Genomic DNA, 13476 nt, shown 5'->3' with positions numbered 1-13476 from the left:
CCTGCAGCCACAGACAGATCTTAGCTGGTGGTTTGTGTTAATTTTGTGCCCAGACGCCAGTGCACATAAATCTAGAGTGAGACATCCCGACTGCCTCTCGCTCGCCAGTATAGAGAGCTGAGTCCAAAGGGCTCTGTAATGAATTCAAATGGCGCTGCGTGTCCGTGCTTGACTCTGCAGCAGTTACAGGTGTTCAAAAATAAGCACGTTCTGACAACAACCCATTATTCACACAGACTCTGTATTTATCTCAGAAGAGTGTCTGTCGTCCTGAATGTGTGAATAAAATGATGGTGACTTTCAGCAGGGTGAGCATCTAAAAGAGGATCTTTGCCATATAATATTGTTGATGACAAAATGTGTTGAAACAGCACAAATGATGAATAACAATGATGTTTTTGACTTTCTGCTTGCTTCTGACTAAATCGGATTTCTTCCATAAAGGAGGTTGTGTCACCCCTGCTCATTGTTTGGTTGTTGGTTGGTTTGACAGCAGGTTCACGTAAAAACTATACAACGCATTTCCTTGAAACTTGGTTAAAGAATGTGTCATGGGCCAAGAAAAAACCCATACTACTCTTGCTATAATCCAGAATTTTTTTTTCTTCTCCTTGAAATTTACATTTTTACCAGTTTCCCAGAAAATAGTTCATGGATCTTTGATGTTGTGCGGCTGGATTGAATTCAATGGGGAACTCTTGGAAATGAATGCTCTCTATTTGATGCCAACCTAGTTCTAACTTTGAACATTTAACCATGCACAGATTCCAAAATAACAATATTCAAGTCAATCTGAAATCAAAGTACACATCTGTTCGGGAATCAGTCTTCATATCCTTGGTATTTGATCTTGACTGCTTTACTAGTTATTACCAAGGAAAGAATAAAATGTATATTTATTATACTCTTTTAACTGTGATTTGAGCGCTGTCTTGTGATTTGATTTGTGAAATGAACACTTGACCGTGTGGTAATTTGGCATCGTCACAGTTGGACTCACTAGACCCACATTTTCATTACAAAACTTGATGCCAAAGATAAAATAGACAAAAAGTGACGTCTTACTAACTTCTACTTCCGGAGAGCTATAACAACTGATGTTGGGTCCTCGCAAATCTTAAAACATCTTCAAAACTTTTAATCAATGCTAGGTGGCATTAAAAAAAAGAAAAGTAAAGAGGATTGAGTCTAGAAGTAGTACCACATATTAAATTCCAATCTCCTGCTGCCACCTATAGGTTTGAAAACTTTGACGGTGTTGTAATGAATATAAATAGATATCTTCTTTTTGGAAAATGGAAAAATGTGGACAGCACCTGTATTATTCTATTGTCCTTCCAGAAAAAGTTACATACAAGAACTAAATGTTATTTCACTAAGATTGTTTGCTTCATTAGGGCTGAGGTTTGTAAAGGACTAGCAATGAACTCTAATTGAACACGTGTTGTAATCAACAGCTTGTTCGGGCAACAAGGTTGGAAGGCAGCTCATTAGTGTGTCATCGTCTACGACCACAATACACATGCAAATAGATTAATAAATACGTAGGAGGTGGCTCTGACAAATTAAAGCATGAAAAAAAATACATATGTAGAAAAAAGTATATTTTTCTAACAAAATAAAGACTCACACACACACACAAACTAAAAATATCAGTCACTAACTGCCCAACCAGGCAGCTCGCCAGCTAACTATTCATCTGTTAATGGACTCATCCCATACATCAATTAATCTGCCCTCCCTCCATCTCCCATCCATTTGTTTTTTCCTGCCTTTGGCCCAAAGTCTGTGCACTAACAAGTAGATCAGTCAGACTGTCAACCACCTGTCTGTCCGTTAATGAGCCTCTCCATTTCTCCATCCTTCCATGAGCGCTCTCCATTAGTTTTGTCTCTTTTGTTGTGTTGTCTACTCTGTGCAGAGTCAATGTTTGTATTTCGTCTTTTTCCCATTTACTTGAGTGTTTCGAAATTGAACAGACTAACTATGGTACTATCATAATTCACTTCACTAGACAACTAAAAATACAAATAAAGAGAATGTATTTGTTTATATAACTGTGACCCTCATGTCAGATCTGTCATCCAGCATCTACTGTAGGTTTAAATTTAAGTAAATGCCTATAAGGTTTGAAGCTGTTCCGGATGAGCTTCAGAAAATTAACAATAAGGTAATATTTAATATAGGCATGAATGATAACTCTTACCATTCCCATATTTCCCATCTAAATATTTTCTGCCTCTCTTTTCATGCATTTCCTCAATGTGGCCACGATTTCACTTCTTGTTTGCGTTCATCACCCTGGGTGAAAAACCTAATTATTGTACGTGTAAGCCGACAACACATTTGACGTCTCACAAGTTTCAATTATATTGTTGGTCGAAAATTACTTCAAGCACTATCAACAGGTTTCAGAGGAGGTACAGCGTGCCAGTGCATGTGTAGATTATCTAAGTGAGATGTTTATTTCCCTGGACAGATCGCCAAGATGTAATCAATATACTGGGAATACCGTGTTCCCACCGTCTTCCATCTTTTTCCACTTGCATTAATTTGTTCTCATTAAAGTAGAACCATTGGACGGAACTTCTCTTTTTTTCTCCCCTCAGAGTTAATTCTTCCCGTTTCTCTTCATAGCACTTGTGAGTACTAACATCATTTGATCATTGATCAAGTGCTTTGATAATTTGAAAAATAACTTTTTGAAACTTTTCTGCTCGTAAATCAGTGATCCAATTGTATTCTGAATTAAAAGTTGTAAACGTAATTGCATCTCCACAACACCTCGTATATCTTTTTATTTATAAGCAAAAGCACAAATATAGATGTAAAGTTTAAGGCATTAGATGCAGCAAAGTAACACTACAGCATAAAGTAGTGATTAAGTGCCAAAGAGGCTAAAATGTCTCAATGCAAACCCTGCTGTTTACGCTTCTTTGAGTCTATACAGAAAAGTGAACTCACGTTGACCCCAGCGGCCCGTACGGGGGTTCAGGTAGTTGGGGTAGAGCCCGTTGGGTCGATCCATTTTGGCGAGCAGCTTCCGAATGTGCATCACCTGTGATCATCACCAGACACAAAAGTTTGAATCTAAATCAAAACAACAAAAGATTGTCTTTCATAATTGTAATTACAAAGTATCACTTCTTGGTGCTACCTTCTGGTAGTAGGCCGGGTTCCCTGTCAGATACGTGAGGTGAACAAACTCCATATGAAGAGTCCCAAACTCAGCCAGGATGCTGCTTCCTGCTGACGCCCAACCCCAGTTACGACCAACGCCACTGGAGAGGTAGTGGAGAGAGGGGAGAAGATGGTGAAGACAGAGAGAGAAGACAAAAGTGGGTTGAGGAATGTGAAAGATTGTTCAAATAAAAATTTTAAAAAATTACAGAAAGAGAGAGGGAAGATTGGTCCAGTGTTAAACTCTGTATTACTGTATTTATACTGTGAGTTTTGACCTTTGCACAGACAACAAAATTATCATAAATTGTAATCCTTGGATGACAGGCTTTTACTAGTCTGTGCTCTTCACCTTCAATTTTACATGAGTGCAAGTAACATTAATAGGTTGTAACGTGTGTGTGTGTGTGTGTGTGTGTGAGCAGCATTTTGTTTGTCTTATTAAGCAGGAAAAAAAAGATGTGTCCCTTGTCTGTTTTGTCTTAAGAATTTAATATTACAATTATTCCCACAGGCATATGTGAGTATGGATATGTGATAGTGTATATGGTGTGTGATGGGAGATTAAGGCAAAACATTGAGTGTCTGCTGACGAATTAAGACTACCTTGAGAAAACAAGGCCTTCTCTTGTACTACCCATATCGCTAACAACAGACCAATTAATACAACAGGATGATGATCTAACACACACACACACTGAGCCAGGGTGCTTAGCAACAATGTAGCCTGCAGATTAATAAAGCAATTTTATTTAATTTCCTTGTTTCAGTCACTGATAATGTAAACTGATGCAATGGGGGATAGAGGGACGTAGACGGCCATACACGCACGCACGCACACACACACGCACACACACACAGACTCTTCCAAAGTACAATGAAATAAAACACTAAAATAGAGAGTGACAAAGGGAATAGAATGTAGGGCTGATGGTTTTTCAGTGGCAGCGTCACTGACCTCTTCAGGTTGACCATGGCCCAGGGGATTCCTGTGGGAGTGTTAAAGGCAGGGAGCAGCTTCTCAGCTAAGTGGACCGCCTTCAGCTTGAAAACCTGGTAACAGAGAAAAGAAAGGTTAGTCTAACACTGGTTAATTTAGAAAATATTGGAATATTGAACTGTCCATCCCTTTGCCTGCTTAATATTCTACTCAAACTGCTGACAAGTACAAGCATAAAACAACTTCCAACAACCAAAACAAATAGCAGGACGAAGGCAAATAAGGCAGAATGAGATGACAGGAGACAGACGATTGCTAAATGATGGCTGCACAGTGTCAGAGCCGAACAGATTTATGGGGGAGACTGGCAGGCTAATATATGCAAAACCTCCCTTCACACTGCGTTGCAGTAATGTGAAATGTTGCAGAATACCCCGAAGATGTCTACGAGAAAAGCTCGGAGGTCAAACTGCATCAAATGAGCAGTGCCAGAGAACAAAGTACACAGTCAGAGTTGGATTTCTATTATCATGACTGGCGTCTAATTTATACAGAGTGATGTGGAGGGGAGGATGTGTTCGTTTTGAGATTACACAAGTTCTTGCACTCGTCTGACACATGAAGGACCGAGAAATTCTGCTGCAGCCCTTGTTCTTTTCTCAGTCTGCCAATCAAAAAGATGAAAAGACACTAAGGTTATGATGCCGCTGCACTAACTGGATGTGTGGATGTGCCTAGAGCTAATAACAATAGTTGGATGAACGATGTGAAACTGCACAGAAGAAAAACATTCACAATGTGATTCTAAGCAAATGGCAAATACACAAATAAACAAGTTTACTTTTCCCTAATACAAGTTAAAAGTTCAATAAATCAGCTTTTACCAAGAAAGGAATATTGTAATGCACCCATTGTTAGTAGTTTCTTTAATTCATGTATTATCTTTATAATTTTCTCAGTATTTTCATACAATCTACACAAATTGAAAATATTAAATGGAATACATACATATTGGTTTGTGATTATCTGCAATATCTTCAAATGCTTCATAAGTCAAAATTCTGTATAAGCTGAGCTAAATTACTCTGTAATTCAATAGACAATAAGGAAACATGCAAATATTGAAATTGTGAATTAAATAAATGCATAAATATTGCATGTTGTTCAGAAACGTTTGCTAGATAAACAGAATACTGATCTAACATATTTCTAAATATAGAAGCATGTTTATTTCTATTTGAAATATTCATATATATATTTATAGCTCACGTGAGGTACATTTTTAGAGGGTTGAGACAAATTGTCATATAAGGGGCCCTTCAAGAGTTACCTAAAAATAATAAACACCTCATTTCACATGGCAATCATTAGATTTTATCTATAGGCATATACAAACATATTGTAAGCATGAACCGCAAACCATTATGGAAGTCAACTGGACCAGCACAGCAGTAACACATCAGCTGAGAAATGCATTCTGGGTTTTGACTGTTGACATTAATGAACCATTGTTCTCAAGAAAGTCTTAACCCCAGTCGACACAACTGTCAAAGAGAAGTTTCACATCTTACAGAGCTGAGGCACAGACACCAAAACCTCTATGGACGAGCTGCGACACTTTTCCACATCGTTACAGTGACACAAGACTGAGTGCTCCATCGTGTTTGCTCCAACATTCAAGAAGTAGAAAATTTTTAGATATAAAACTTAGTAACCAAGGCATACACCAGGGACAATCTACTTCATAAAAAAGTCAACAGGAGACAAAAACTTTAACTTTTTTACTTGTATGGGCACACTGGGGGTCCCCCTGCAGGTGGGGGGGTATAATCCATCACTGACGTAAATACAAGTCTCCTTTTGAGCCTCCTCATGGACGGTGGTACACACGTGCATTTGTTTACAGGCTGATGGAAAATAACTCTTTAGCTCTCGCCAACAAGTAAAAGCTGGTCTGATATTTACTCTTGTTCAGGTCCTACTCTGTCACTTTCTATTTACCTATTCTTTGATTCCTCCTCTTTGGTTTATTTGCTGGCTCTGCCTTGGTGATCATACTGAGAACACCAAGGTGGCTTTTTCTTATAGCTAGCTGCTGTCTCCGACTCTAGCTGTGTACTTGTGTGACATTGGCCATAATATATGTTTCAAATGTCCCTGTATGATAGACTATAGCTACTTTCAAGTGTTCTGGCAGTGAAATAACTGCTATTATACTTGTATACTATCTATGTTCTTATATAAGTTTGTGGACAAAGACCTTTATTTGAAGCTAAAAATAAAAACACACTGTGCTGGTTTTAATAACAAAACACGACATCCTTCAACACAAGCATGCAAAGAATTGTGAATCGAAAGGTGCTACCGATTTAAAACCTTTTTAACTGCCGTGCAATTGTGATCCACTTTGTTGGAAAAGTCCTGGAAAAACTTTCCACTTTAACAATTTTACTTAAGACAGTTGTGGAATAAATATTCAAAGAGGAAGCCGACAGTCAGGTGGAGCTGATCCACAGAGAACAGCACTTCAATATGAGGCAGGCACAGGCTGATTCATCAACACAATCTGTCAGGGCTGAGCAGTTTTATAGAGAGACCAGATCTATGGAAAATTCCTGCAGTCTCACAGACTTAGAGGGAGCAATAACACGTGCTGCTGTTTGCAGAATTCTTAAACTGCCAGTGGGACATCTTACAGAAGACGTGGAGGTCAAGCTGTGGCGTTAAACAAGAGACAAACACAGACTGAGAGAGGGAGAGCGAGAGGATGGTGCTATCTGATGTAGAGATAGCCCTGGATATTGAGGCATTATGAGAAAGTGCAAGAATAAGATAGAAAGAAGAGAGCTGATGTTAGAGAAAGGGATGAGAGGGGATCAAAGAGAAAGAGAGTGATAGAAAGAAACCTGATGCCAAGAGGTGATGACAGAATGATGGAAAACTTCACAGAATAATTCCTGAGGACAGATACAGGCCAAGCTAAGGCTGCAGGCAAACACATGCACGCACACACACACGGACCGACACACACGTGTTCTGATGGGCTGGAATCAAATTTGAATTTTAGTGTCCAGAAACAGTATTGCCAGGAATTTTTGGAATCAAACTTTCTTGAAATACTTCTATTAGAGCTGAAATGACATATATTTAACGCACTTTCCCTCTAGGCAAGAATGTAGACTGTGGTAGACTTAATACTAGCTAATACTTATTTTCGCACTTATTCCTACATATTAAAAGATCAAAAAGATAATCAAACAAAAGCTTAACTGTTATTCATTCTCAAACCCCAAGGACAGATCAGTACCCTATAGTGCTCCAAATCAGAATAACAGAAACAGAAGCATAACTAGACATTAACGTTAGCATTTACCTCACTAAACTAACTAAAAATAACAAACTTACAACATGAAACAGGACCTATCACCTTAAATGGTTTTTATAATGGAGTTTCCTCTGGTAGCAGTGAAAAAATGATGTTCTCCTTCTCGCAAGTTATTACTCGGCACAAAAAAACAGCTGCGTTCCAGTAAGTTGACAAGCTAATGCTACTACAGAAACCATGACAACAGACCACCTTTATGAAGCCAAGAGTTCACCGATCCCTCTGAGGGAAAAGAAAACAGGCAACAGAAAGTATTGACACAATCATTACCAATTATAACAACATCTAGAGATTAGAAGGGTGTGCTTATTTGCATCTCAGGTGGGAGAACATGTGACTTGCTTTTAAGCTGGCGTGGGTCAGGCTTTGTGTGTACGTGTGAGTGTAAAGGCCGGCGCATGCTTCTGCGTTTTCAGAGACACGCAAGCGCTAGAGCCCCTTGCATGCTTGGTACCCCTTCTTGCGTGCGCCGCCCAATGTTTGTAACTATACGACAAAGCTACTAAAGCCTCACGCAGCCCGCAAGGCTGTTATTGGTCTGCTAACTACATCCTTTACGGAGTCACATTTCCAGTTTCATGCCCCATAATACCGGCAGAAACCAAGGAAGATTTAGAAGAACGTTTGGCAGAAGAGATCCGAAAGTATGACCACTTGTATAACCCGTCATTGACGGAATACAAGGACGCGCAGGTTGCCTGCAATTCCTGGAAGGAGATCTTGGCTAACGTCGGTTTGCAGGTCGACGAGGATACGAAGCTGTGGAGGAAGAACAGGGACAAATTTGTCCGCCAGAAAAAGGCTATGAGGAGCAGCAGTGGCGAATTCGACGACGACTGCCACACACAAAGAAGCCGTCTCTAAGGTCGTCTTCGACAAAAAACGTTACTCCACCTAGTGTTCTGGCAGTGAATTGCTTTGCAACACGCGCAACCCTTGGAGAACCATAAATTAGAGCGACCGTCGACACAACTGCATGAAAAGCCTTAACTGTGTGTGTGTCTGCCCAATCAAGGAGGGGTTCCTTTGATTTGCTGCCCGCCTACTGGCTGCACTGAGGCCCTTAACAAACTCCATGGCCTTTTATTGTCAATCCCGCTGCTGATGTCATCAAGCAGGGACAGGATCCAAACGACCCATCAGAGGAGACAGCCAGCCGCCTTCAACGATAAAACGTTACAGTTTATGATCATCATCTTCATCTGCCGCTTTCATCTGGAGGCAGAGATGAGAGGACAGGCTGCTCTCAGGGAAAACACAGCCAGGCCTTGTGAGGAAACAAGGCTCATATTGTTGGTTGTTAAGGAAAGTAAACATGCTGAGAGAAAGAGGTTCAAGAGTCTGCTTCCTTAGGTTTTCCTTGTCTTGTTTGTATTACCACAGAGTATTTCAGAGTTTAGAAGAGTGGTACTCTATCTCTTTTCACTCATGTAGCTAAGAGGGTAAGCAAGATATGCTGCCAGCGATAGGTTGGTTAATGGTAAATCTTTTACAATGCGATCAAAATAACATTTTTTATTAGACTAAATACTTTGTTTGAATGTGTTAAGTGCTTCAGACATGAGCAGATATGTGTGCAACTGTGTGTACAAACAATTCTTTGTTCTGCAGCAAAATACATAATTCTTTATAGTTGCAAGAAAAGTGGAGGTTAACTTACAGGAATCATTAAGGGTTCCCTGCATCCCCCAATTAACAAAATTAACTAAAGACTGCCAAACTCTTACAAATTGCGATTAGACAACTGACATCTGTTATTACTTTTAAATCCCTTTTTAGAAAAACATTGATCTGAGTAAATTTCTTTATTTTATTCAATTATTGTTTGATTCTTTGTAATTTTGTTAATAATGTAATATAAACAGATAAACCGTATTCATATAAACATTAAGGGCTATTTAATAGGACTGTAACTACTGATTAATTTTCTCATTTAATGCAGCATATTCTTTTGTTAAAAATAACCATCACAATTTCACTGGAGCACTAACTCTAAATAATCAGAAGCCTATGATATTTACTTAAATGTAAAACAAGGAAAAGTAATTCTCATGTTTGGGAAAAAACTCTTTTGGCATTTTTGCTTGGAAAGTTACACAAACAATGAGACAGATCTATGGCTTTATTTATATTTATATTGTATAAGGCCTAAAAAATCCACACAAATAAAAATGGAATCAATGCTGTTCTGCTTTAAATCCCATATTCTGGTTGTAGCTATAGGTTTTTATTATAAATAATAAAAAATGTCCCAATAAAATTGACATCAGACATGGATACTATAAAACATGAAGGGGGAGAGCTTCGGCAATGAGTCCCTCCTGGAGCATATCCTCATTTCGTATTCCTCCTACTGAATCAAGTTATTCAACCTTCACTCTGACAATCTGTCCTATTCAACCAGTAACCACTGAGTTGTGAAATGTACTACGCTTAAATTGTCAACAAAACAAAAGTTACGCTCGTGTCCTTTTCCACCTTGACACTTCTCCAAATCACTACAGCAAAACAAACCACGAGGCCCATGTGCATCTGTACTGTGGACAATATATTTACTGTGGCAGGGAGACATATTTAAGAGTATAGTGAGCTTTGAGTTAAAAATCCTTGGGTAAGACGAGTGCGGACAGTTTGCTGTCTGGTGTTTTCAAACTGGTTTCCATCATCCTCCCTCTAGGGCTGACAGCTTTAGTGTTCAGCCTTTTAAAATGCATTACAGCACGCTTCAGTATCGATCACTGAAGGATGTTCCCTCTTAGAGAACACACATACACATGCAAGCATGCATAGAGATTTCCAACCATCACAGAGTCCGTCCAACAGAGAACGTAGTTCATTTTGGATGTACATGCCAATATCCAATTCGATACACATATTTACTTGACTTTAATGCTGATTAAATGGATTTTTTTTTTTTAAATAAAAGAACACAGATGTAGAGTTTTTAATCTTATTATTTTTTATGAGCTTTTTAACCCAAATACTGAAAGTTAATGAGCTTATATTAAAGAGCCCTACCGGCTTATCTGTTGGCTGATAAAAAATGTCTGATATGATATGTCAGTATCAGCGTCAGCGTGCATGTTCCAAAGCAGAAATAACACTGCAGCAACAATGTGCAAGTTAACTTTCCAATTTCGTCAAAAAACATCAGTTTATTCTAATTTCAAGTTTTATATTTTTGGTTGAATAAATGGTTGTATCAGAGTGAATCCTCTTCCCTTACTAAATATATTTGCCAAGCAGCAAGCATACAAACAGACAGTAGCCACATTGAGTTTAGGCCCATCAGCAACTTACTCAAAGAATCAACATTAATTAATGGCAGCTCAAATTACGTGTTGCTGTTGATGCTGGTCATCATAACTTGTGAAAGTGCCGCTCAGCAACGGCTGAAACTGAGAAGCTGCTAGCATAATGTTTTCAACAGCGATAGTAAAGCAGAGTTTAGTGGGTCCGTACTTTTCAAACCACAGAGTCTGAACTTGGAGTTTCTCAGAGCCCAAACAATATTTCACATTTGTGCATATTTTTCAGCAGCTAATGTCGTGCGACGCTGCTCTGACGTGTGCAGCTGTCTTGAAGACGAGGAGCTCAGAGTACAGTGCAGTTTCATACAGTAATGAAAGAATCAGATTTTGATCTCTATTATTTTATCAGATCCATTACAATGTGAAAGGATCGTTCCCTTAGGCTCCGCTCTGGACACCTCGACTGTTTGTATTGACTTTTATTACTTCAGCATCCAAATTATGGGGAAGCTGTTCTTGTGGCTGCCTGTTAACTGAATATCATCAGATAGATTTATCAGATTATTCAGATATTATGTTCAATATAATCCAGTTTAATCCAGATAAAATTACAATACAATCAGACTCCACTTACTGTTTATCTCTATTCCCCCATTAGCAGTGTCCTCCATAACCATCCCTCACCCCCCATTCCATTTCTCTTCCCCTTATCGGACTTTTGTCCATTCTCTCTCCCTTTTTCAGGATTAGTAACGACCATAGCCTGCTGAGTTGCTTGTTTCGATGAGTAAAAATCCCAGACTGCTGATTTAGAGTACAGCAGGGAAGGGTGAGCGGGTTAGAGGCTGGTTTTGTGGCCCTCATGGCGAAGAATGACGTTAGCGCTGCCAGGGGGTGGGAGGTTTGATTTCTTCTGGGACTGGCCAACAATGCAAGGAATGTGCCTGTAAAGCGCTTTGGATGAAATCATTTGCGAAATGGAACAGCGATGTTACATCGCAGGGACAGGGAGAGCTGTAATCCGCCACTCAAACATGTCCTAAACTCAGCCAATGATCCAGTTATTACACATGAGGATATCATTTGTAAGCTGTGAGCAGCTGGGAGAACCTGAAATGCTGTAAAGCAGAGCTGGGGCTGAAAGAGATGAGTCTAGACAGAGACACACGCACAACAAAGTGTTCACAAGTGCAATAAGTCACATATAGAAAACCCAGCCACATTAAACTTAACTTAACACATTTATTTAATCCTAGAGCTGTGAATACTTTATTCTGCATGAAAAAAATGAATGTTGCCAATACTGTGGAAGCAGAAAAGGAACAATACTTAAAGCAGGTTTTTGCATAGACATCCTAAAGTCCTCACAGCAGTGTTTAGCTCTGCTCAATCTTGAATAATCAACTTCTGTTGCCGCCGTCGTTTAACCAATCATCTCTTTTCTATTACATTTTAAAAGTGTTCCTTGTGCGGCAGTTTCTGCAACACGAAATTGAGCTCCTTTTAAGCTAAATAAAATGCAAATATATGCATGTTTTTATCCACTACTGTTAGGATTTGGTTCATTGAGATGAGCAGTGGGTGGTACTAACTCTCTTGTCAGGTGCAAAAGAAAAGGGTGCAGCAGAATAGCAATATATCCAATATAATCTGACTTATGTTTATGTCTAAAACCATTTTTTAATCTCTCCAGTAAAGAAAGCTTGTATTCATTCATGTCGGCATTTCTGTGCATCATATTTTATCCGTTTCCATGGCAGTTAAACATTTTCATCTGTCTCATGCGCAAAAACATGTTTGAGATATTTAAAAAAATTACATCATTAGTATTTCTCAGCTAGAAATGTACCTATTCATTTATTTTGCCAAATAAAAAAAAAACAATATCTTAGTATAATAACATTCTAAAATATGATATCAAATTCTACCATTCAATAAGAACCAGTAGCGCTGATTATTCAAATCTAACTTAGTCTCTACAAGCTGTGTGAAAAGAAGTAAGACTAATACTGAGTGTTTGCCTGAAGGACTTAAAGATCATAATTTTCCACTGCAATAAAGAATCTGCTCATACGTAAAAAAAACACACACAGACTGAACCCAAGCAGACACACACTGTACACAAGCAGACACACACAGACAAGGGTGTAAGCAGTGGGCCACTGTTGACATGTAATGGAGCCTCCTAAACGGATTAAGTGGTAGACTGTGAAATGTGCTGAATGCGCCTACTTGGTAAGACGGACCCCAAGGCCCCATAGAAGAGACAGGATTAAGTAAGCAGTGTGTGTGTGGAGTTACTGTGTGTCATTTCCATACTTTGTCATGCCTCTTCATGATCAGCTAATCATTTGCTCATACTGTTTAGCATCCAGTGGCTCTGCATCAAAAGCAGGGGGAAAAGATCTGAGCAGTGACAGAGAAAACCTAGATTGAATCATTCGATTAGCTCTGTGATAGCTTTAATTACAGACATCACACTGTCATCCTGACAGCTGTCACCTTTAGGATTGTGATAATTCTGGAAACAAGAATGAAACCGCAAAACATAAGGCCAACACGTGATGCAGGACGACAGGTGCATCCTGTTGAGATCTCATTACTTGATTACTTTAAATTTCAAATTTAACACTAAACAAAAGATTATTCTGTTTAAAGTGCAAGATAGATATTTTGCACATATTTCTGGTAAACAGGGGCCTAGCAAAAAGGAAGACAAA

The 13476-nt window shown here is 39.0% G+C and overlaps 1 protein-coding gene across 1 annotated transcript in view; it reads right to left on the bottom strand.

Annotated features, from left to right (window-relative positions):
* man1a2 (mannosidase, alpha, class 1A, member 2) overlaps nucleotides 1-13476 on the bottom strand; it is a 117066-nt gene that overhangs the window by 25963 nt on the left and 77627 nt on the right. The window contains exons 7-9 of the mRNA XM_061088913.1: nucleotides 4139-4233; nucleotides 3158-3281; nucleotides 2965-3058 (exon numbers count right to left, since the gene is read on the bottom strand). Of these exons, the coding sequence (XP_060944896.1) occupies nucleotides 2965-3058; nucleotides 3158-3281; nucleotides 4139-4233 (313 nt within the window). The remainder of the gene's footprint in view (nucleotides 1-2964; nucleotides 3059-3157; nucleotides 3282-4138; nucleotides 4234-13476) is intronic.

Source organism: Limanda limanda, chromosome 16 (genome assembly GCF_963576545.1).
Source record: "Limanda limanda chromosome 16, fLimLim1.1, whole genome shotgun sequence".
Lineage (NCBI taxonomy): Eukaryota > Metazoa > Chordata > Actinopteri > Pleuronectiformes > Pleuronectidae > Limanda > Limanda limanda.
This window is presented reverse-complemented; position numbering and strand designations above follow the sequence as displayed.